The sequence below is a fragment of the Dendrobium catenatum genome, unplaced genomic scaffold (genome assembly GCF_001605985.2).
Source record: "Dendrobium catenatum unplaced genomic scaffold, ASM160598v2 fragScaff_scaffold_231, whole genome shotgun sequence".
NCBI classification, from domain to species: Eukaryota; Viridiplantae; Streptophyta; class Magnoliopsida; order Asparagales; family Orchidaceae; genus Dendrobium; species Dendrobium catenatum.
Window position 1 is genome coordinate 6,809,155 of NW_021318693.1, and position 25,705 is coordinate 6,834,859.

Genomic DNA, 25,705 nt, shown 5'->3' on the forward strand with positions numbered 1-25,705 from the left:
GTTTTGATGCGATCAGCTAGTAGACCCTACTGGACCTACAAAATAAGCAGGTGCTTTGCTGAATGAAAAGACATAATTACCCCTATTGTAATGTCACTGCCCCTCACGGGTTCAGGGGCAACAATGCGAATTACCAGATTTTCAGTCTCAGCTTACCCTTCGCCTGGAAACCCCTCTGCTGTCTCTATCTCCTTCATCGGGGACTGGCACTCAGAAAAGATAACGGGGGTTGGACTAAAGTGACAAAAGCATAGAATAAAAAACGGAGAGCTTAGCTGGTTTCCTCTTCTTCTGCTTTCCCTCCCTTTCTTCTCCTCCCTCCCGTCCTCTTTTCTGTCTTCTTCACGAGAAATTATAACGTGCGGAGTCCGGACTTAGCTCAGCACCATCGTCAAAACACCAACTTGAGTGGATTAAAGAGTTGTAGAGTTGAGAAAAAATTGATTTTTTTTTCTTTTTATGGGCGCCGTCATGTGGCTGGCGGCGGCGGCGACGGCCGCAAGCCTGATGTGTCTACTTTCTCCGGCGGCCGCATCAGTTGCCTACGACCACAAGGCAATTATCATAAATGGGCAGCGAAGGATACTCATATCTGGGTCCATTCACTATCCGAGAAGTACTCCTGAGGTTATTCAAGCTCAGTTCTCTTCGCAGAAATGTGGCTTCTTTTCTTCTGCTATTCTACTTCATTGCTTCGCTTCCTTCCACTTCCTTTTTTTGCTAATCTCCGAGATTTGGATTTGGGTTTGTTTTTAGATGTGGCCGGATCTGATTCAGAAGGCTAAAGATGGTGGCTTGGACGTTATACAAACTTATGTCTTCTGGAACGGACACGAGCCCTCTCCTGAGCAGGTGTTCTTCCTCTTTCTAATTTATTTCCTTAAGTGCCCTTCTTCCCGTTTCTATTGACTTTAAGTTCTTTCTATCGAGCGTTTTTTATTTTTTATTTTTTTCAGTATTATTTTGAGGATAGATATGATCTGGTTCGCTTCATCAAGCTAGTGCAGCAGGCTGGCCTCTATGCTAACCTTCGCATTGGGCCCTATATTTGCGCTGAGTGGAACTTTGGGTGAACTCACTCACTCACTCTTCGATGTTCCAAGTTCTGCTTGCCATTTATTTTCCTCTCAATTTAAAATGCTATTTTTGTTATGATTAATTGTTTCCTTTTTTTAGAAATATTGGTTTTGATGAACAGGGGATTCCCCGTCTGGCTAAAATACATTCCTGGGATCCAGTTCAGAACCGATAACGAGCCTTTCAAGGTAATAATTCAACATTTCAATCCATTTCTCTTTTTACCATTCTTGCTTGGTTTGTTTAAAATCCCATCTTCAATAGGCTGCAATGGAGAAATTCACAGCGAAGATAGTGTCTATGATGAAGGCTGAAAATCTATTTGAGTGGCAAGGAGGCCCCATCATCCTTTCTCAGGTTCTTATTGATAAATACCCTTTCAATCCTTGTTCCTTATCAGAGTACTTTCTTAAAATATGTGTATAGATTGATTTATGTTGGAATGGTGTAGATAGAGAACGAATTTGGCCCACCTGAGTATGATCAAGGAGAGCCAGCAAAGAACTATGTATCATGGGCTGCACAAATGGCGGTTGGCCTTGATACAGGGGTCCCATGGATCATGTGCAAGCAAGATGATGCTCCTGATCCTGTTGTAAGCAAAGAATAGCCCTTAGTTGAACTTGGAGTGTTTAGGCTCTATTGCACAAGCTCAGGGCCTGCTTTTATTTCCGAAATCTTGGTGTCTAGTTGCCATACATTTTGCTTGAAGTTTTTCAGCTCAAAATTAGATCTTTCTTGGTTTCTCTTGTTTATGCTATAGTAATGAATCTTTTCTTTTTTGACAGGTTAACACTTGTAATGGCTTTTATTGTGATTACTTCTATCCAAACCAACCTTACAAGCCCACTATGTGGACAGAAGTTTGGACTTCGTGGTAATAATTTATTAACAAGGCTTTAGCTTGAATCTGGCAATTTTGGTTAGGTTCGATGGGCTTATTTTGTTTAAGATTCAGGTGACATAACATACTTATCTTTGTAATTCTTAGGTTCACCGGATTTGGAGTTCCAGTGCCGCATCGGCCTGTTGAAGACTTGGCTTTTTCTGTTGCAAAGTTTATACAGAAGGGTGGATCTTTTGTTAACTACTATATGGTATGAACTCCTGTTTTTCTGTTTTCTTATTTTTTAAAGACAGAATTGGTGTTGATATGGATCTGAATTTTTAGTACCATGGAGGAACAAATTTTGGGCGCACGGCAGGTGGTCCTTTTATTGCAACTAGTTATGACTATGACGCTCCGATCGATGAATTTGGTGAGGAAGCTGTCTTTTTTTGTGTAATTTAAGTACTCTTTTTATTAGTTCTTTTGATTTCCAATTTTTTGGGGACCCATTCATTAAAGCCTTTATTTATGAAGCTCTTATCCTGTTGTTATTTATCTATTTCTCTAGGATCTTAGACCCAATTATTCTGGGCTTCGCATGTTCTATTGCATCTTAAAATTTATTAATAAAAATAAAAAATACCCAGCTAGATGACACATCTACTACTTTTGAATATATTCCATCTATTTCACTGTGTAATTTATATAATTTCATTCTTTTTATTTCCTAGGCCTATTGAGGCAACCAAAATGGGGTCACTTGCGAGACCTTCATAGAGCTATCAAATTGTGTGAGATGGCTTTGATTTCTGGTGATTCTGTTGTGACTTCTTTGGGAAATTCTCAAGAGGTAGAACTGTTTATTTCTTCTTTCATTTGTTAAATATACATGAAATGCAATAAACATGAACTAACTGATACACTCATTATCATGTTACTATGTTAGTCACATGTTTTCAGGTCAAATTATGGAGATTGTGCTGCATTTCTTGCCAACTATGATGTGAAATCTTATGCTAGGGTTACTTTCAATGGAATGCACTATGATCTTCCTCCTTGGTCCATTAGTATCCTCCCAGATTGTAAAACCACAGTTTTCAATAGCGCAAGGGTAAGAAGTTAAATTCATTCATATAAATTTCTTCTTAATTTTTGTCAAAATCAGTCTATGGTAATGTAGGTTATTAGATTTTTATTTTGATTGAGATAATTAAGATCTTATTTACACTGAACATTTGTGTTTTCAAGTGGGTGCAACTGTGCAAGCTAATTTTGTTGGTAAAGACCTTTGAAAGTTGCTACCAAGGTGAGCAAACGCAATACCCACCAATCGTTGGAAGAGTCTGCGACTCGTGGTTTTAATTTATTTTCTTCTTCTCCTCCTTTTCTCCACCCCACCCATCGACTCCTAGCTTCCACCGCCGGCCATCTTCCCCACCCAAATCACCCCACAACCCCACCACCTCAAGCCCACCCGCCAACCTAGCCTCATCCAACCCAACACCTAGCCACCCCCTTCCCTTTTTGCCGCCGGCCACCCTCTTGCTCCCATTCCATTATGATGATTTCAATTATCATAATTCCCTTTCTAAATTAACTCCAAGAGGAAAGGAAATCAATTAATTTTATTTGAAATTTGAAATTCAAATTTCAAATACTTTCCTTATTTGCAAATCCTAATTAGAAAAGTGCATAAAATCAATCCTGTTTGAAATTCATATTAGATAGGATTTCTTAATGCCTTTCCTAATTTCCATGAGTTATTTTGGAAACCCTTAAATCCCTCCCCACAATTCCTCATCCTCCCACCACCATGCCGTCGGCTCCCCATTGGCCATCTCACCCTTAATGATGAATTGATGATTAATGTCATCATTACCACTTACCAAAATAGCCCCATTGATTTAGGAAGATAACCCCTCAATTTGAAATTCAAAATTTGAATTTCAAAATCTTTCCTAATTTGACAAAGCTATATTTGAAAAGTTTTAAACCTCATTCAATTTATTTTTAAATTGGATTTGATTTAAGCTTCCTCTTCCTTATTGAGGAAACTCAATTTGGAAGCTCTTAAATCCCTCCACAAAATCCTCATGCCTCTCTTAATGCCGCCGGCCCCTTGATTGGGCTCCACCTTGGATTTCCCTCTTAAGCCCCAACCCAATTTGAATTTGAAATCAAATTCAAATTATTTCCCTCTAATTTCATTTAATCTGAAATTAATTTCAGATTTCTAATAATTCTTCCTAATCCTAACCTAGATCTAGCCACCCCCTCTCTCCACCTCCTACCCGAGACCCCACCCGCCCCTCCTTGGCCGTCCCTCTCCTCTTGCCACCTCGCCCTTGGAAACCTTGTCCCTCTCATGAAATTTGAAGCCAAGAGAAGAAGACAAACTCCTCCCTCATTCTCACCATTGGTGTATGGCCAATCCTGAGATCAACCACGGTTTCGCCTACAACTCCCAAGGGGAAATCAACATTCTTCGCTCCCCTTTCTACGAACCAGATTGGGAGTACGACGACTCGGTGGAAGACTACATCAACCGCATTCTCTACTGCCTAGCGGAGACGATCGAGCTTCAACAACCCAAGGTACCTTGGCGTCTCATCAGGAGATCCACTCCTCCACCGCCGACAACCTTCTCTTGGATTAAAGCATTTGGTGTCGCCACCATCTTAGCGGCATCATTTAGTGTGCTGGAAGCTTCTCTCCGCTAAAACCATGGTATCATAGCCATGTTGGGCTAAAAACCTTTGTTCTGGGCAAGGTCTATTATGGGAAATAAGTAATCTAAATTTAATTTATCATTCCTAAGATCGACATATTATATTAGATCACAGTTTCCACAAACGGGATTTAGTTAGTTTTAATTTTTACATGGTAAGACACGGTGTCCTGATCCATCAGCCAGTAACCCGGGGGACTAAGAGATCGCCGAGAATAGTAGTCGCAGTCCGCAGGTGAAAATGATCGATCAGGGTAGCACTGGAACTTATATGTAAACTTAAAAATTACTTTCATAGATCTGTGGATTTGGAACAATAAATTCGACAAAGGTTACAAGATTTCCCAGATCGACTAAGCCTAGAACATTTTCTACTTATTGTTCTACCAAAACTTGTTCCTTCTATGAGTGATTGGCGATTATCAGCTGCAAGTAGTGAATACAAATCTGCTCTCAAAGCAACTGATTCTATTGAGTCACCTTCGTTGGGATTTGTAACCCATCAGAAGCTCGCCAAAATAGTGCTTTTGCTTTAAGTACAATCATCAAGCAGAATAATACTATAATCCAAATCCTTGTAACAACAGAAAAGGTCAGAGATTTGGAAGAAAAGTTTGAAAGACTTCAACAAACTCCTCGTAAACTTCCATCTGAAACCTATGAATCTTTCCTTTCTGCACTTCAAGAACAATTGAAAAATCTTTCTATTGGGGAAAGTGCATCACTGCCTAAGATTAACTAAGTCTAAGGGACCATTGTTTGTTTTACAAAATCCTAAAAAGATTTTCCAGCAAGAAAAACAAAAATCCTCTTAGATGGCTTCATCCTCTTCCTCCTCCACTCGTACTCCTACTACCCTTCTTCCTTCTCTTTCCTTTCGCAATACGACTCCTTCGTCTACTAATATCGTCGATGATCAGATCTGAAGCTACCGGATGAGATCTCGGTTAGTTTATGAATTACAACGGAGAATGTCTCAAAGGCACAATTACCAACGGAGTCTGGAGAGTCAGCTTAATTCTAAAGCTGAACTATAGATTTCCCAGCATAAGAGGGCCAATCTAGTACCTGGTAATACATTATATGAAGATGGTTGGTCGGCAACCATACATCAAGTCTATCAACATTACTTTGAAGAACGAATTCTAGCAGTTGATGGAACCCAAGTCAACCTGTCCTTTATTAGACAACAGTCGTACCAACGACTTGTCCAAGAAGGGATGCAACATATTCATCTTGGACTAATAATGGTCCGAGTACAAGCTCTCCACTGACGGGATGCTGGGACAACTGCACTATTGGTACTGAGGGACACACGATGGAGATCTGATGTCTCGATTATAGGGACAATGGAAATTGATTTATCCTCAGGTACGCAACTGGTATACATAGCATCCCATTTGATTCTCTCGATTCATGACTTCATGAATCACATGGAATTGGTAGTCATCACGCATGGCTATGAACATGGCAAGGAGGAGAATCTAACCTTCTTATCACCTGAGCATTAGTTGCCCGGTTAACAAATACCAGCCAAGCAGGGTTTCGTTACAATATTTCAGGAGTAGCTGATTACTTGGCGTCACACGGTATCTCAGCCATACCTGGCCATCGTCATACTATAACGGAACTCCAAGGCCGTGCTTGGAACTTAAAGCCTTTTGATGCTTTCTCCCTCCAAGTTCCTCAATCCCTCAACACTCACCAACGACTAGATGAAACTCTTCGTCTCTCCTTTTCCAGCTACACCCCACACTCCCTACACTCTATCCCTTCTACATCCCCTAATGCCACAACTACCGACGAACTCGCTTTTATGGCCTACTCTGAATATGATGGCCCAATCTGGGATGACTCCGACATCCTTCAGCCTTCTGAACTAGATGACGATGATAGCTTTTCGCTGTTTCTTTATCTCAATGCTTATAACACTGCGGCTACCTCAGCCTTCCCGGAAGGTGATGGGGAATTACCATACCCTGACCCTAAAACCGAAACCTTCGACCCTAACACGGAACCCTCACCAAAAAACCAAACCTGTTTTACCCTAGACGATCAACTGGCCGAGCTTGATTATCCAAAGTTGATAAAAATGACTGATAAAGCGGACCGCCTTTATGCCTTCGTTTCCTCTTCATATATGCCCCCAAATGAACCCGTAATGGGACCAGTTAATTATCCACTGGCCATTTTAGGAACATCTGAACCTACTCTATCCCACCCCTCTCAAAATTTTCATCCTAGAACCTTCGATTTCAAAAGAACTTATTCCCAGAACATGTGGACGCTACCTTACGCACACAACAATTAGGGAGTTTTGCTCATACTCCCAGACGACTTCTCTTCGTACGATGATGTAATCTTTAGGTGGGAGTCGATCACATTAAATCTGATAAATGATAAACAATTCTCAGACAACAAAGTGAAGGTTCTATTCATCGAGAACCTCTTAGGAGAAGTCGAGAGGAAGGTATGGATACAATGGCGGATGGCATATGAAAACGAGTATGAAGCCCTCGTTAACATAGCCGATGATCCACGGAATGTCCTTTCACAAATCCGCCGCATTATCCTGATGGAGGACCCTTATTTGGGGTCTACACAAGAGCATAATCGTGCATACCTTGATTTGGAACGACTGCCATGTGACCAAATCAAGAACATGTTCAATTACATGAATGACTACAAGGTGCTCGCGGCTAAATCTGGCCGTATGTTTATAAACCCAGAACTTTTCGAGAAGTTTTTCCGAAAGATGCGACAAATACTAGGTGACGAGATAGAAAAAGCATTTAAATAGAAGGACCCGGGAAATATGATTGGAGTATTGCCAATAATACGTTTTACGTATCAATACCTATTCGATTTATGCAAGAAAGCTGCAATCCAGAGAGTTATCAAAGACTTCTCAATTTGTAGAAAGATTCTCATCCGGGGATACTACAATACTCAGCGCAAATATGGGCTCAAAAAATCCAAGAATTACAAAGGAATTGATACATCACCCCACACTTTCATACCGCAGAAATAACGCAGAACAAATAACAAAAGCAGGAAAGTTAGTATAGAATTAAAACCTCGCTGATTGAATTTCCATTGATCTTATTTAAAAGATTCATTTTCAGGAAATTTAAAATTTGATTTGCTTGTTACTATAGCCTTTTAGTGACCAGCCAGAGATGGAAAGAGAAACTAATCCCCAGTGGAGTCGCCAAAAATCTGTGGGCTCCGAAAATTCGGCCCCGGCCTCCCCGCCGCGCGACTGTTTATTTGCTTTTTTCTTCGGCGAGGGAGTTTTAACGGAATTAAGTTCTGGGGTAAATTTTGGAAGGCAGATGGATTTGTAGATAAGACACTACCCAGAGATTTCGCCCTCATTTTGTGAGGACTTTATGATATGAGTTCTGGTTTCCTATAGGTGCAAGCCCCTATAGTTAATTACCCCTCCCGATAACGAGAGAGAACTTTCGATTAAGGCTAGTCGTTAATCAGATACGTAGAGAATATGTGTTATCTGACATATAGTAGCAGCAATGAGATTAGGATTTGGAAATTGGGTATTTGGAAAGGTTTGAAAAGTTTGATAATTAAAATATGAAATTTCACCATCTTTCACTTAAAGCGGATAATGGGGGAATAGATGATGGACCCGATCAAGATCCCATGGTTCCGTCGTCACGGGCCATCGTGGTCCCTGGTCTACTTAGCCAGAGGAGGTAGACGACCCAACTTGACAGAAGGTTCCTTGTCGGCAACCATGGGTTGCTTCGTCTAAGGGAACCTTATAAACCTGGGTTGAATGTTTGTCTAAGGGGACAAATTTGGATCCACCTTAGCTAACAGAGGGCTTTGTGCCCTATCGATCATATCCTATTGAAAATACCAGTGTTGCGGATCCGGTGGCGATATGGTCTTGATGTTAGGAGGCATCTCCTCATCTTGATGTTGACTCCCCTTTCTCGTTCACCGGGGAAGTCTTTTTTGAAATTTGTGGCCACTGCCTTGAAAGGGATTCTTTTCAAGCTTTTTAGTATAGTAGAGTAGTAGACCTTTTATTTTCGATGTTGTGGAGACTAAGAAGAAACTTTGGAACACCAGGAAGTTTAGTTCTAATTTGTTCAAACATCTCTTCCATTCTGGATGGGGGTGTCCTTCTCTGTACATCGAGTTGCCCTCGTACTCGGCGTACTTGAAGATCTTGATCACTGTTATTGTAGGTGATATCTGTACTTGTGTCCACAGTGGTTCGTTGTCCTTACGAGGTACCCACTGTTGTTTTCCACAAGTAGTTTGTGCTTATTTGCAGGGACCCGTTGTATCCACTACGAGCTCCTAGGAGTATTCGTAGAAGAGTCATTTACATCAGTATCATATCTACCTTTCACTAATCTCAGGTGGTCTGATGATTGCACTTGCTTGTAGGAACAGGTCTTCCATTATCATTTGCAATGTTGCCCTCTCAGTCTATAGGCATTTGTTTGTATTGGAGATCATATTAGCACATATGGCAGTCGCATATGTACTATGCAATTTGTTACTGTTGTTTGCCAATATAGTTTATTTGACCTCGTGGGGATCATCGTAGGAGTCTATTACATCTACATCATGTCCACCTTTTACCAATCTCAGATGAGCGTTTTGATGTATTTGCACTTGTTTGTAGGGACGGGTCTTCCACTATCAAATGCCAGTTTTGACATCTCAATCTACAGGCAAAGTTGCTAGTGTTGGAAGTTTCAGTAATGCATACAGGGGACACATGCATTATTCAACCCATCTGTCGTACTTGCAAGCATGGCGCATTTGACTTCGTAGGGATTATTGTAGGAGTTCGTTACACATACTCATACATGTTTGCTAGTAGTTGAAGCTTGATTATTTGTTGATCATTAAGTAGTCCATGTCATTATATACTTTGTTTAGATCCAGTATCTAAACCCAGATTTGAATTTAGTTCAAGTTCAAACCGATGTGCATATTCAAATTGTAGATTGAGTTTGTGTAGAAGTTCAGGTCTCATAAAGCCTTTAGAGATTCAAGTCTCTTGTGACCCAGTTGAGCTCAGGTTCTTTATTGTTCACATCAAGTTCGAGTTTCACTTTGACTTGAATTCATCTAATTTACAAGTCCCCACTTAATGTCGTATAGTCCGAGTTCAGAGTCTTCTGAAGTCTTTGCAAGCTCAATTACTTGTTCAAATTGATTTTGATTTTTGATTCCGGTTTGATTTTATTTCATTTGATTTTGACCTTTAGAAATCATTTAGAGTTTGTTTAGGTTTAGGTCCACAAGTCCGTTGTTCAACGTACAAGTCTGTTGTTTAACGTACAAGTCGTTTGCTCATTTAATTCAAGTTTTGTGCATTTTTGTTCAAGTACAGGTCCTCCGTACTGTTGCTCAAATGATGTCTTTAAATTGTTTAGACTTTGTACGTTTCAGTGAAAATTTCGGCAGCACCCCGCATATCCTCCGTTTAGGGGAATGTAGGGGAGCTGGGCCTTCCCACCACGTTACTTGAGCGTGTATGGTAGGTGTCCTTAGACACCGCGGTCGTACATCTTTTCATCCTATTACGCTACAAGAGCATGTATGGGGCCTTCAATAGTACCCGTACTAGAACACCAGTGGCTCTCCCCACCATGCTACAAGAGCGTGTATAGGGCTTACCCACCTCGTCGTATGCGTCACACTAGACTCCCTCCTACCGCGCTACAAGAGCGTATAGGTGGTTCCCCGGTCCGCTACAAACATTGAGAATGAGATTTGGGACAGTATACCTTGCGTAGCAGTCGTCGGCGGTGATGTCGAGGTCGAGGACAGTCCCCACCACGCTACAAGAGCGTGTATAGGGCTTACCCGCCTTGTTGCACCTATCGCACCGGATTTTTCCCCACCGTGCTACAAGATCGTATATAGGAGGTCCACTAGCACGTCAAGTGCGTCGAGGGCAGAATTTAAGTCAGAAATTTATACCTTGGGGAAGTCGTCGGTGACTGTCGGCGGTATTGGCTCGAGGATCGAGGCAAGGGAGAAGGGATCATCATTTTCATTTTTTTATTATTTTATTAACTAATTATAATTAATTATAATTATTCTTAGTTAATTATATTTACTCATAATTAATTGTATTAATTAAATAATTAATTATATTTATTAAAATTAATTAAAATGATTAATTATAATTAAATTATAATTAATTCATATTAATTAACTTTAACAAATAATAGTAAGTGAGCCGAGCCGGCTCGTGAGCCGGCTCGAACTCGACTTGTTAACGAGCTCGCGAGCCGAGCTTATCGAGCTTCGAGCTCGAGCTCGAATGCTTAACGAGCTCGAGTTCAAGCTCAGCCTGACTCGACTCGAAAGCTTATCAAGCTACTCGATATAATTATATATATTATATTTATAATATTAATTATATATATAATAATACCCATCACATGCGTTGGTAATTCTCAAATGAGCTCGATCTCGAGCTCGAGCTTTTCAAACGAGCTCGAGCTTTCGAGTCGAGCTTGATATTTTCTAAACGAGTCGAGCTCGAGCCTACTAATTGAGCTCGATCTCGAGCTCGAGCTCGAGCTCATTAAGGACTAAACGAGCCAGGCTTGATAAGGCAAATACTCGACTCGACTCGACTCGTTTACACCCCTGCTCACAGCCGGCGAGCTCCTGTTGTCGCCTCCGATCAAAACGTCGTAACTTACGTTCCGACCGAAAGGGAACGTCGTCGAGCAGGCGGGGCCGAATAGCACAGAGGAGCCGGAGAAGCGTGTGAGAGGGAGAGAGATCGAGAGAGAGTCGGAGCGAGAGGGAGAGCGAGCGTCCAGAAGAGGCGAATGCCTCATTCTTTCGGGCTTTTAACAACTCGAGGAGGAGATCGTGGGGAGAGAGGCGACGACGTGCGGGATGCGACGCTCGAACGTGGCCGAACAGGTATTGGATTTTTTTCTTTTTTTTTGTTTTGCTTGCTACAGAGAAGGGTCAACAAAAGCCAAACCCAACGTCGAAGAAAGGAGATCGAAGGACGTGGATGTCTCCGTAGATGTCGTATATGAGCCCGTGATCAACTTCGGGATCCGCCATGCAACATTGGCTTGTAGATGAGAGAGCAGAACAAGAAAACCCAAGAGAGGAGAGGGGCGGCCGGCTTGGAGGATTGGATTGAGAGGGGCGACTAGGGTTAGGGAAAAACTTAGGGATTCTCAATAAATCTGAAGTTAATTTCAGATTTAAGTGGTTTTGGGGGTAAATGTTTGAACTTCAATTTCGAAATTAATTGAGGGTCGGGGTTAATTTGGCAAGAGAGGATTTTTGCCCATGTATCGGGCCGACGACATAGGGAGAAGAGGGGAGAAGGTTTTGTGGAGAAAATTGAAATTAATTTCAGTTTTAAGTGAAATTGGAGGGAAGGTTTTATTGAAATCATTTCCAAATTTCAAATGAGGGGAAGGGCATTGAATGCATTCAATGAAAATCCCCAAGAAGGGGCCGGTGGCTTTAAGTGGGAGGGAGGAGCTTGGGGAAGTAGGGGCGGGGGTTTCTAAATAGTGGTGATGACTAGGAAATAAAAATTGACTCCAATTTAATTTAATTTGAAATTGGATTCAATCATAGAAACTTTCCTAAATTGGACTTCCTAATTTGGAAATAATTTGAATTTTGAAATTCAAATTTCAAAGAATGCTAGGGGAGAGAGAGGTGGCGGGTGGATGGGGGAAAGGCCGGCGGCAAGGTGGCCGACCGATGGTGATAGGGCAGCTGGCAGATTGGGGCTCCAAGGGGCGGCGGCAACAGGGTGGGCTCGGGTTTCTCTAGCACTTGAGTTTGGGTTATTGTCTTGTATGGTGGAGGAGGTAAGAGAATAGGGATCGCAAGCCTCACGATTCCTCCAATAGAACTCACAAAGAGATCTAGGAGAAATGAAGTCATCAAGAGATCAAGGGGACATGAACTCACAAAGAGAACACAAAGAGAAAATTTTCATTTATCAATTATGCTCATACAAGATAAGAGAGCCATATATATAGGCTTCCAAATGACAACTAATACAAAAGACTAAAATGCCCCTGGGGTTACAATAGCGACCAACTATTCATAAGGGCAAAAACAGAAAACTGTAATAGAAATGCGTCATACATAAAACGCTAATACAAATAAGCATCAAAAGTAAAGACTCTCCATCATGGCCATCGATCCCCTGTGTCGTTTCTGATAAATGCATCGAAATCTCTTGTCGATTTCCCCATCATTCTCCCCGGGTGGGAGAAAACTCGACCCCGTCGAGTGAGTACTGTGGGAGCTCTCGCAATCTCTGTAGCTCCTCTCGGTCAATCCACGTGTCCTGTCTCCGGTGTTCCTTTCCAATGAACTTGGTACCTTCGGCGCCCTCCATCCTTTGTGGAAATAATCTTATCATACGCTCACGTCCTGAAGTCAAAAGGGAATGGGTGTAACTAAAATCAGGGCAGTCCTTATAGTCTTCTTTGAGTTGTTCAAATCCCATCACTTCAGTTCTCATTTTTTTGGGTAATCATTAATCTTCTGTTAAGGACATCTGTAGCTTTATTCTCATATCCTGCCTTATGTCTAATCGTGTATGTGTACTCTTGTAAGAATTCGACCGTTCGCCGCACTCGTCCGGTCGTCCCGCCTGCCGAGTTCACATCCCGCAGACCCGCACGTTGGTTCGCCGCACTCGTCCGGTCGTCCCGACTCTCGAGCTCACAGCCTCACATCCCGCACGCGGCACGCGTCGCCGAGAGCCTCAAGCTGCTTTCGCCGGCGTCGGACGTCAGTGCGTCATCGAACCCTAAGCCGCCACCCGCTTCAGGTATTGTATTCGAGCTGCTTTCGCACTTATCCGGTTGTCCCGCCTGCCGAGCTCACATTCTGCTGCCGCCAGCCGTTGCATGTATTATATTTGCGGGTCGGGTCGGGTTGACCCGAACCCGAAGCTGGTCGGGTTCGGGTCCAGAAAATCGACCCGTTTTTAAAAATGGGTCGGGATGACCCGAACCCGAATAGTGCCGGGTCAGTTTCGGGTTCGACCCGAACCCGACTCGTGACCCGAAATTGACAGGTCTAGTGGCAATAAGTAGTGTCTCAGTATCTAAGGGACTGAATGACCGCATAGAATTCCTTGTTGTAGGTAGAATACCGTTGACGAATGTCATTTAATTTCTCGCTAAAGTATGCCACAGGGTGTTCTTCTTGTGATAAAACTCCTCCTATTTCAATACCTGATGTGTCACAAGTCACTTCAAACACTTTAGAGAAATCGGGGAGACGCATAACAGGGGCTTCGACCATTTTCCTCTTAATATCCCCGAAAGCTTTAGTGGCGGCTAACGTCCAATGAAATTCTCTTTTCTTGAGGCAGTCTGTTATGGGTGCCACTATTGTGCTAAAGTTCCTAATAAACCTCCTATAGAAAGTGGCCAATCCATGAAAACTCCAAACATCTCTAATATTATTAGGCTCAGACCACTCATTAATTGCTCTAATCTTTTCAAGGTCGGCTAAGATTCCTTGAGATGATATTATGAACCCGAGAAAAGTAACACTATATGTGAGGAACACACATTTCTTAGGATTATCATATAACTGTTCTTTTCTCAAAATCTCGCAGACTTGCTTCAGATGTTTTAAATGTTGGTCCACCGAGTTACTATAGATCAATATATCATCAAAGTATACGACAACAAATTTTCCTAGGAAAGGTCGAAGGATTTGGGTCATCAATCGCATGAAGGTGCTTGGAGCGTTACTAAGACCAAATGGCATAACCATCCATTCATACAACCTGTCTTTTGTTTTGAAGGTCGTTTTCCATTCATCACAAGGGCGAATTCTGATTTGATGATATCCGCTTTTAAGGTCAACTTTAAAAGAATAGAGTTGTTCCAGTCATCATGTCTAACATGTCGTCTAATCGAGGGATTTTAAAACAATATTTTATAGTAATCTTGTTGATAGCGCGACTATCAACACACATCCTCCAAGAACCGTTCTTTTTAGGAGTTAATAGGACAGGAACCGCACACGGGCTAAGGCTCTCTTTGATAAATCTGCGTTGTAGGAGTTCGTCTACTTGCTTCTTCAGTTCACTATGCTCCGTTGGGTTCATTCGGTAGTGAGGGAGGTTTGGCAGGGAAGCTCCTGGTACTAAGTCGATGACATGTTGGATGTCCCTAAGGGGTGGGAGTTGGTTAGGTAGCTCCTCGGGGAAGACATCAGCAAAGGTTTCAAGAAGGGGCTTAACTTCCTCGGGGATGTGATCCTCTTGATCAACATCCACTTCTCTAGCTACCAGGGCATACATGGGTGTTCCTTGGTGAAGCTCCATGTCCACTTCTTTCTTAGTTAAGAAGTGTAAGCCCTTATTAGGTTTAGCAGGAGTAGCCTTAACTTCAACCTTGTCGGATTTAGGCTGAGAGGGAAGTAATTTGATTTTCTTGCCGTTGTGTTCAAACACGCATGTGCTTGATCTCCCATAAATATGGACGTCGTTGTCAAACAACCAAGGGCGACCAAGGATAATTTGGCCCACATCCATTGTCAACACGTCACACCAAATTTTCTCTTGATATCCAATAAACTCGAGTGGGATAAGGCTCCTATCTTTTATCTCCATGGAGGTTGAGTTAATCCAGGCAACCTTATAGGGGTTTGGGTGAGGTGTGGCTTTAAGGTTCAGTTTTGATATCATTGCTGAAGAGACAACATTGATACAGCTTCCACTGTCAATAATGACCTTACAGTTCTTATCCCCTATCTTTGTAAAGGTATGGAAAATGGAGGTCCGACGCCAGTCATCACTTGGTTTAGGTTAGGACAATGTACATCTAACGACTTGTAAGGCAACAGGTTCATCCTTAGTGAAGGAGCCTTCTTCCTCGTCAACATGATGAATTAAGTCAGTCTCGGGCTCTTCCTCGTCGTCATCAACCTCTTCTATTATGGTGACCTTATAGGGGCTAGAACATTGCGAAGCAATATGCCCATACACATGACACCTATAACACTTGGTTCCTGACGTGGCTTTGGATGTGTCACGTTCGGGGGCTTTGCCTTTAAAGTCCAGGCGAGGTGGGGCGGAACTAGCAGTTGGTCGGTTCACCATAGAGCCCGTGGGTCGGTTTTGGGGTTGCCCGGTGGAGTTCTATACGGAGTTGGGCGGGAGTCAAAATGCTTAGTGTGGGAATGGGTTCTAGACTCCTCGAGGTCGAGAACTAGACTGCAGGCTGCTTCTAACGTGTCTATTCCTCTCGCAAAAAGCGTAGTTCCGAGTTCTTCCCTAAGGCCAGCTCTAAACATGGATAGGATTTGTGTTGGGGTGGCGGATTCTTCGCCATTGCAACAAATCAGGAAATCGTTGAAGGCGGAGATGTAATCTTTAACGGGCTTGCTCCCCTGGGTCAGCCTATTCCATTTATCTAGGAGCTTGGGGTAGTAGGATGGAGGGAGGTATTTTCTCCTAAGCTTTTTCTTCATAGTTCGCCAGTCGGTGATGGGATGTTCACCTCGAGCCCACGCATATTTTCTAAATTTGTCCAGTACAGGTTGGCTCGTCCAGTGAGCTTCATTTCGGCGAACATGACTTTCCTAGCTTCCAAAATGTTGTACCATCTAAAATAACCATCCATCGCTTTGAGCCAATCCAAAAAGACTTGAGGGTCTAGGGTTTCATCGTATGTAGGGCATCAATTATAATGTTCTTAAGCAATTGAGTCATTATCTCTCCAAGGGTTCTCATTTCCTAAGGTGTCCTGATTGGGCCTATGGTTATGATGGTAGTGATCTCGTTGTAATCCATGATTGGTTCTGGTGTCATCACCATAAGGTGAATGCGGCCTAGAAGGGGTGTAAATAGCGGGGTTTCCTATGCGCTTGATGTTGTCCAGTGGTCACTTGTTTGGCGCCTAAAGTCGGCTAAGTCAGTCTGGGTGTTGCGGATTTGCTGCGTAACCGTGCCAAGTTGTCCCACAATAAGGTCTAGAGTCGCTTGAATGTGTTCCGGATCCATGGGTGGATGCTAGAGGTTGCTAAGGGAAGTGTCGGGGTGGTGGACAGCACCTAGACGCTAAGGTAATATGCTCCTAATGCATCTATATGATGCTGAAATGCTGTGGACAGCAACCTACGACAAGGGCCTAAGTTGCCTAAGTGTTGTGGGGGTTTGGTAGGGTGTGGACAGCAAATACACACTTGTTTAGAGTCACCTTAAAGCTAGTAATGGGTGCAGGAATTGTTTTAGACAGCAAGTTTTCTAGTTTGGCAAGTGACCTAAGCTATTGGGGAAGTTATAAAGACAAAGACAGCACTTAGATGATACAATATGCTAGCTTAATATGGTGAAAACGTGCAGAAATTTACTGGATAGCAATGTAAAACAGAAAATTTATAACAAGTAGGCAATGGTACGCATGCAAACGAGTTTCACAATTGGTTAACTATACTCCTAGGAACTTCTAGCACATGCAAGACATGCTACCATGCTCTGATACCAAAAATGATGTGATGCAAACTTGGAGTTACTCAAGATTATAAAAAGAGAATTTACTATAGTTTAACCGTTATAAAATCATGCATCAATTCCAAATTAGTTGCAAGAATTCTCCATATTCCACTTGCTTAGGCAAAGAGTTGTATGAAGATTAACCAAGACAATTTAATCAAATACAAAGGTGAAGTAATGTTAAAAGCTTACAACATGAATCCAATAGTTAATTAAGAGTTGTTCACCTTGAGGACCTACTCTCTTTCTTCCCTACGAATCTAGGTTGAGCGGAGGAAGATTGTTCACGCTAGAAATGAGGTAGCCACGAGGATGGAAGAGCCGAAGAACGTCATTGTTGGGAGGGTAGTCGGAGGTGGAGGTGGTATGGGAGGTTGACCGTCGATGATCCACTCGTAGTCCGAAAATTGCTCGTCGATGATGTCCACAAAGGTGGGGAGGATTCGATTCAAATAATCTTCGATGGTGTCGTCAAAGCCAAACCCAACGTCGAAGAAAGGAGATCGAAGGATGTGGATATCTCCGTAGATGTCGTATACGAGCCCGTGATCAACTTCGGGATCCGCCATGCAACATTGGCTTGCAGATGAGAGAGCACAACAAGAAAACCCAAGAGGGGAGAGGGGCGGTCGGCTTGGAGAATTGGATTGAGAGGGGCGGCTAGAGTTAGGGAAAAACTTAGGGATTCTCAATAAATCTGAAGTTAATTTCAGATTTAAGTGGTTTTGGGGGGAAATGTTTGAATTTCAATTTCGAAATTAATTGAGGGTGGGGGTTAATTTGGCAAGAGAGGATTTTTGCCCATGTAAGGGGCCGATGGCTTTGGGAGAAGAGGGGAGAAGGTTTTGTGGAGAAAACTGAAATTAATTTCAGTTTTAAGTGAAATTGGAGGGAAGGTTTTATTGAAATCAATTCCAAATTTCAAATGAGGGGAAGGGCATTGAATGCATTCAATGAAAATCCCCAAGAAGGGGCCGGCGGCTTTAAGTGGGAGGAGGAGCTTGGGGAAGGAGGGGAGGAGGTTTCCAAATAGTGGTGATGACTAGGAAATAAAAATTATTGACTCCAATTTAATTTAATTTGAAATTGAATTCAATCATAGAAACTTTCCTAAATTGGACTTCCTAATTTGGAAAGAATTTGAATTTTGAAATTTAAATTTCAAAGAATGCTAGGGGAGAGAGAGGTGGCGGGTGGATGGGGGAAAGGCCGACGACAAGGTGGCCGACCGGTGGTGATAGGGCAGCCGGCGGATTGGGGCTCCAAGGGGCGGCGGCAACAGGGTGGGCTCGGGTTTCTCTAGCACTTGAGTTTGGGTTGTTGTCTTGTATGGTGGAGGTAAGAGAATAGGGATCGCAAGCCTCACGATTCTTCCAATAGAACTCACAAAGAGATCTAGGAGAAATGAATTCACCGAGAGATCAAGGGGACATGAACTCACAAAGAGAACGTAAAGAGAAAAATTTCATTTATCAATTATCCTCATACAAGATAAAATAGAGCCATATATATAGGCTTCCAAATGACAACTAATACAAAAGACTAAAATGCCCCTGGGGCTACAATAGCGACCAACTATCCATAAGGGCAAAAACGGAAAACTGAAATAGAAATGCGTCATACATAAAATGCTAATGCAAATAAGCATCAAAAGTAAAGACTCTCCATCATGGCCATTGATCTCCTGTGTCGTCTCTGATAAACGCGTCGAAATCTCTAGTCAATGTCCCCATCAAGAGGAGATAGGGAGGAGGGGAGTTGTCAAGGGGGGAGAGTGTTGACGGAAGATGTCGAGTAGGGAGAAGGTGCTATGGTAGGAAGAGGTCCATTTTCTGGCAGATGCTAGATCTATGAGTTCGAAATAGCCTATTGACGTGCGGCAACAACTATTGAAGTAGGAGAAGAGATAGTAAGGACACGAGGAAGCCCGAGATGATAGGTTTATGAAGGATCTTATTTCTCTTTGATATCATATCAGATTTTGAAGTAATATTATATGTTTTTCATTGATTCAAATGAATGTATAAGAAGATATAAGATTTGAATTTGGTGGGTTATGAATAATCCACCACAAATCAAACTAGGCTTAATTAAATGCATATCAGATTATTAAAGTGAATATTCACAACGTACTAAATAAGTCCATTGAAAGCATCATTCCGCCCACTCCCTTATTTTTAAAGTCAATCAAATTATTTAAAAAATAAATAAAAACCTAAACAGTAAACTTAATTAGGAAAATTGATTATGCTAATTAGTTGTCCTGATCAAATTTATAGATCCTCAAATGACCCTAGTTTAATGGTTAACATCCGTATGGACATCTTTTGTTTTCATTTTGTACTTCACACAGCTATTTCATGCTGTTACATAGCTTCTAACTTCTTTACATTTCACTTTGTTGTCTATTACATGTTAGCAGGTGGGAGCTCAGACCTCACTGATGCAAATGAATTGGATAGGAGGCTTCTCTTGGGAATCATACAATGACTATACCACCTTCAATGGTGACTTATCGTTCACTACTACAGGGTTATTGGAGCAAATAAATGTGACTAGAGATATAACTGATTATCTTTGGTATACAACATAGTGAGTATATATTATAATGTTTATTTGCACATGTAGCCCAAACTACTGAGTTTTTTAGGATAAGAAATCCTTTTTCCCTTTTCATCCTCTTATTTCAGTGTTGACATAAATGAAAGCGAAGGCTTTTTGAAGGGTGGATATTATCCTGTTCTCACTGTGATGTCTGCTGGTCACTCTCTGAATGTTTTTATCAATGGGCAGCTATCAGGTTAGGAGCTTCTTCTTATGCAATAGATGGGGTACATTTTATCCAGATAAATGTTTGAACTATCAAAATTTATATATAAGTAATTTCTAGTTAGAAATACTAAGATGAATATAATTTTATCATGATTGAATTCAGTGACAATTAAGATTTCAAACGATAGGGGGTGAAATTATTTACACCTTATTTAGAGAGGGGGCAACTTTATAGTTTTAATAGTTGTAGGGATTAAGCTTCCAAGCTATATATAGTTATATAGAGCTTTTCTTAAATCTTGGAGGTCAAGAGTCACCCCAGATCCTCATCCATTCAACCACTATTTGGATGACTCGTAATTTTTATGATTGTATCATGCTTGTTAGGGAGTAATAATGGCATTTATTTGAATTGCACAAATTTTGGAAAGAGTTGACAAAGAGAATCAATAAATGATAAGATTGTTATGCATATAAATGAAATTGTAGATGAATCTGGATAAAGAAGAGAGATTAAAAAATCATGATAAAACATTTAATAGAAATTGGCACACAACCAAATACAACAACAACAACAACAACAACAACAACAAGCTGATATCCCACTATGTGGGGTCGGCTACCTGAATCCTTTTTCTCCATTGTGTCCTGTTAAGGGTCAAATTCTCATCTAAATCTAATAAAGAAAAGTTATTTCTAATATTTTCTAACCAAGTCTTTTTAGGTCTACCTCTACCTTTTGTAATATAAGTCAAATCTAATGCATCTACTTTCCTAACCGGGTCATCGGAAGGCTGTCGTTTTATGTGACCAAACCAACTAAGGCGACTCTCTCTACTCTTATCTTTCACAAGAGCTACTCCAACCTTTTCAAGTATATGCTCATTTCGTATCCTGTCTTTAAGAGTAAAGCCGCTCATCCACTTGAGCATTCTCATCTATGCAACACTTAATTTAATATCATGCTTCTCTTTTAATGGCCAACATTCTGCACCATAAAACATTGCATTTCTTACTACCATATTGTAGAATTTTCCCTTAAGTTTGAGAGGGACTTTTCTATCACATAATAAGCCCGATGTATTCCTCCACTTCAACCATCCAACTCGAATTCTACTAATAATTTCCCCATCTATTTCTCCATCACTCTGAACAATAGACCCAAGATATCTAAAACATGTGCTTTTATTAATTACTTGATCGCCAAAAGTCACAATCCCCCAACTAGATCTATTATTACTAAAATGAATTTTTGTTTAGGTTATTTGTTCTATTTTTTGATGTTCAGCTACTCACCTCCCTTGCAGGTATGTCATATGGTGGTGTTGAGGATCCCAGATTTACATATTCTGGAAATGTGATGTTGCGTGCCGGAAGTAACACTATTTCAATCTTAAGTGCATCAGTTGGGCTTCCTGTAATATTTCTTCTGACCTTTCCTTCTTTTATATCATCTGTTGTTAATGTTTTTTGCCTGAACTTATGGGAATTCTGTTCAGAATGTTGGCGAGCATTTTGAGACATGGAATGCTGGGGTTCTTGGGCCTGTAGTATTAAGTGGTCTTGACGATGGATGGAGAGATCTAACATGGCAGAAGTGGACTTACCAGGTTTGTCATCTGAAGCTCATTTTATCTTCCACTATTCATTATGGGCTGAGTAAAATTGCGATTATGTTTATAGATTGGTTTGAAAGGTGAGACTCTGAATCTTCATGCGCTCTCTGAAAGCTCTGAGTGGGGAGAAGCAGATCCGAAGCAGCCACTAACGTGGTACAAGGTTTGTCATTCCTATCTTGTAAATAGAAATGCAAGTTAAACGTTTTGAAACCAAAGAAGTGAGTTACTTCGCAGCTCAACTTAGTGTTCTAAATAAGGCTCCGTTTGGGATGAATTTCTTACTGCTGCTTAAAACAACTTTTTAGTAAAATTTTTTTAATTTTTGTACTAAAAAGCTGCTTTAAGAAGCGATAAAAAAGCCGTCCCAAACGAAGCCTAAGTCTTCAGGATCATTGGATAGTTGGTACATGGCATGTGTATGCCATGTGTTATTTGTTGGAGATTTTCTTGGAGCTCTGAATGCTATGTAAATCATGTGAGGAGAGACCTAATTTAATCATTGAGAGCTAAAATAATATAAAACAAGAAAAAATTTAATGCAAAACACACCTGGGTTTTATGTCCTGTTGCTGCTGCATATTTCATTGTGGTTTTATTGTGAAGTTTCTTATAGCTTTAATTTCTCCAAATAAAACATCATATGGTTCCCCTTTCTTTATAAAGAAAAGTTAGTGTAGCAGAAACCCATTAAAATTACTATGGCTAAGCCTTTGTATCGTATTTTCTTTGCAGGACAAAAGTTAGGCTCCACAATTTTTTAAATTTGTTGCAATTGTGAGCTAATTCTCTTTCTCCTTCCCATAGGCCTTCTTTGATGCGCCAAGTGGGAACGAACCATTGGCATTAGACATGAGTAGCATGGGAAAAGGGCAGATTTGGATAAATGGGCAAAGCATTGGCAGATATTGGCCTGGATATACTGCAACTGGTGATTGCAGTCCATGCGATTACCGTGGCGAATACAATGAGAGGAAGTGCCAAAGTAACTGCGGCGAACCCTCGCAAAGATGGTACATGATATTTGCAAACTTCGAACATGAACCGTAGTCTTTGTTTGGTTTGAAGAGATTAAGGCTTTGTTGGGATGGCTTTTTTATTGTTTCTTAAAGCAACTTTCTAGTACAAAAATTATAATTTTTATACTAGGAAGCAACTTTAAAAAGCATAAAGAAAGCTGTCTCAAACGAAGCCTAATTAGAAAAGAAATGCTCTTTTCTTCATAATCACATCTTACCTGTTTGTGGTATAATTTATGTAATAATTTTGCATCTCAGGTATCATCTTCCTCGCGCTTGGCTAAACCCAACTGGGAACCTACTGGTCGTGTTTGAAGAGTGGGGCGGGGATCCGACGGGAATTTCGCTGGTGGCTAGAACTGTAGGGAGTGTTTGCGCTTACGTGTCGGAATGGCAGCCATCGATAACTAACTGGAGAACTAAAGAATATGGAAATCCAAAAGTTCATCTGTCCTGTGAGGAAAAGAATATAACAAGCATAAAATTTGCGAGCTTCGGTACTCCACAAGGTGTCTGTGGAGGCTACTGGGAAGGCAGCTGCCATGCTCACAACTCTTATGATATATTTGAGAAGGTAAGTTCTTCTCTTCTAATCTACTACCACTTGAAGAATTCTGGCATTGAAGTTTCTAAAACCAGAGTGGTTGCTTTTCGCAGAGGTGCATCGGTCGTCAATCCTGTGCTATTGCAGTTGTTCCAGAAGTTTTCGGCGGTGATCCGTGCTCGGGAGTAATGAAGTCAGTTGCAGTGGAGGCCATATGTGGGTGAAATCTGGTTACAGAACCATGAATTATAACAAGACATCATAATTTTCTCAGCTATACACACAAGTTTCAGTACAGATTCTTAACCTTCAATTCATACAAATAGATTGTGGCATTGTTGGTTTGGATATTGGTGATAGTGGTGATCGGCAGAAGAAAGCACCATTGATTTCAGTAGAAAAGTAGAATTTACAAATGCAAATTGTTGGATGCAGAAACTAAGGCAGTGGTTGAAGATTTTGGCTGTAAAAATGGGTTCTTTAAGCGAGCCTCAACTTACAGAGGAAGAGGATTATCAATTTCAACTTGTTCTATCACGATCTGTTTGATTTTATCAAATTCATTGAAGCATTTTGATTCAAATTTGGTATATCAATCGCCTGACAATTGGATGTCTTATCTTCACTTATTTGTTTCTTCCATTGAATGGATTTCTGTGTGATGAACCAAAATGCTTTGCAGCAGTGATTTCTGTGCAATTGATATGAGATGAGGAAGGTATAGTTGGATCTGCTTTGAGAGATGTGTTACATTAACTTCCTCATTGGAAGCAAGTAAGCAACAACAATGATGTAGCTATTAATCTGAGAAGAAACAAAAACTTAGGGGCTCTTTGGTGACAATATATGATTTTTTTTTTTAACTTATTATTTTTAATAGTATTTACATTTAGATATTAAATAAAATATATTTGCTATATTAAATGTATTTATATTATTATTATTTTTAATTTTATAAGGTGATTTATGTGGTGGTGGTGGTGGTGACAGTCAGTCATTAGCAAGAGATCTTGCGCTGATGCATGCGACGATGCCTTCTTTGAGAGCTATTGGATAGAGCAAATATCAAATTCCTTTCTGGGCCGCATAGGGAGCTCGAGATGTGTGAGAGAGCATTTAGGGTTTCTTGAAATCCCTAGTGGATTTTTTCCTCTAGCGATATGATTATCTTCTTCTCTCTCCTGTGATCTATTTCTCATCTTCTTCTCTTGTTTCTTTATGAATCTTTTGAAAGATTTTCCTTCGTTAACTTTAGCAAAGGTTCTGGATTCCTCATCCGGGAAATCTCCGAGTGTCATGAAAGTTTGGAATTGGGTTATTGACCTCTCGTCAATCTTCCCCCAAAGTTTTTTCTATTTCTTTTGTTCCATCTTTGGATAATCTTGCTCATTTTTCTAAAGAGGATGTTTCGGCTACTTGGGGAAAATGGGGTTTAATGATGGTAGGTATTCCTTAGGTAAGTGAGCTTATTTTGAAGCTTTACGTTTTGTAATGCTTAAATCTTGGAAGCTAAAGGTAATCTTACACTTCTTGCTTTAAGTGAAGATTTTTTCTTGTTATGAGGATTACGATTTAGTTTGGTCTGAAAGGCTTTGGTTCTTTTTTGAAAGACTTTTTATAATACAGCTTTGGTCTCCACTATACTGCCCTAAATGAGAAGAATTTGCTTCTATTCCTCTTTGGATTAAGATCCTTGATTAACCTTTGGTTTGTTGGACTTCACAAGTTATTTCAAAGATTACAATTTTGTAGGGATTCTAATAGTTGTTGATACTTTAACGGCTGATCAAGCTAGGCTTATCTTTGCTAGAGTTTGTATTTTAATTAATGAGGACTCTCCTCTTCTAGAGAAAGTTAAAATTTCGATGGCAAGAAATATTTTTTCTTTAAAAATTGTGTATGATTGGAAGCCAACTCCAAGTTCTGAGTGTGGTTCTATTGTCCATCCCTTCTCCTTATGTCCAACTAAACCTCAAGACCCAAAGAAAATGATATTCTTGATTCTAATAGTGGGAGAAGCAGGACTAGGAAGGTTTGGATGGTGTCTTCTCATCTTTCTAAGTCTTCTCAACCTCCTAAAGCTCAATCCCAGAATAATACCTGATCTCAGGGTATCTCTAATCCTGTTCCACATCCAAAACCTAATTTTCAATATTCTCAACCTTCTGGTGTTATGGATTCTCGACAAGACATTTTGTCTTCTGAGCATGTTAATTTGAAAGATTCTATTTCTTTTCCAGAAAATATTTTATCAGATAAACTAGATTTTCATTCTTCTTGCAGTAAAGGAATTTTGTCTTATCTAAATTCTCCTTAGATAAATTAGTAGTTTTCAAAATCTGGTTAGAGTTAATGCTTGCAAAAATATTGTTAGAAAATTTGAAGTTGATTTCTTGAAACTAAAGATTAAATTGGATCAGGTTAAAGATTCTTGATTTGATGCTAAGCATAGAATTTTTCAACAAGAAGCAAATTATAATAATTTTAGTTTCTCTAATCCAAGGAGTATTTGGTTGAAATGGATACTTCATGTATTTCCTTTAATAGCATTATCACTGCTAATCAATTCATGATGACATTATTAAATTTGGTTCTTCTTC

General features: G+C 40.6%; 1 protein-coding gene across 1 annotated transcript; it reads left to right on the forward strand.

The window, feature by feature from the left end:
• The first annotated feature begins 204 nt into the window (after window positions 1-204).
• On the forward strand, window positions 205-23,813 carry LOC110116763 (beta-galactosidase 2). The gene is made up of 19 exons (XM_020850463.2): window positions 205-627; window positions 757-852; window positions 957-1,069; window positions 1,199-1,265; window positions 1,342-1,434; window positions 1,529-1,672; window positions 1,866-1,954; window positions 2,069-2,174; window positions 2,249-2,336; window positions 2,638-2,756; window positions 2,853-3,017; window positions 19,577-19,746; window positions 19,845-19,954; window positions 21,234-21,343; window positions 21,426-21,536; window positions 21,610-21,705; window positions 22,350-22,555; window positions 22,820-23,135; window positions 23,219-23,813. Exons 1-19 carry the CDS (start codon window positions 460-462, stop codon window positions 23,327-23,329), a joined length of 2,478 nt encoding a protein of 825 aa, XP_020706122.1. The 5' UTR covers window positions 205-459; the 3' UTR covers window positions 23,330-23,813.
• The last annotated feature ends 1,892 nt before the right edge of the window (window positions 23,814-25,705 follow it).

What these genes read in the sequence shown, in the direction of transcription:
- LOC110116763 (XM_020850463.2), top strand. Translation starts at nt 460, where the DNA reads ATGGGCGCCGTCATGTGGCTGGCGGCGGCGGCGACGGCCGCAAGCCTG. An exon ending in TGCGCTGAGTGGAACTTTGG is followed by an intron (nt 1,070 to 1,198) that starts GTGAACTCACTC and finishes TTTGATGAACAG; the next exon opens with GGGATTCCCCGTCTGGCTAA. An exon ending in CTTATGATATATTTGAGAAG is followed by an intron (nt 23,136 to 23,218) that starts GTAAGTTCTTCT and finishes TGCTTTTCGCAG; the next exon opens with AGGTGCATCGGTCGTCAATC.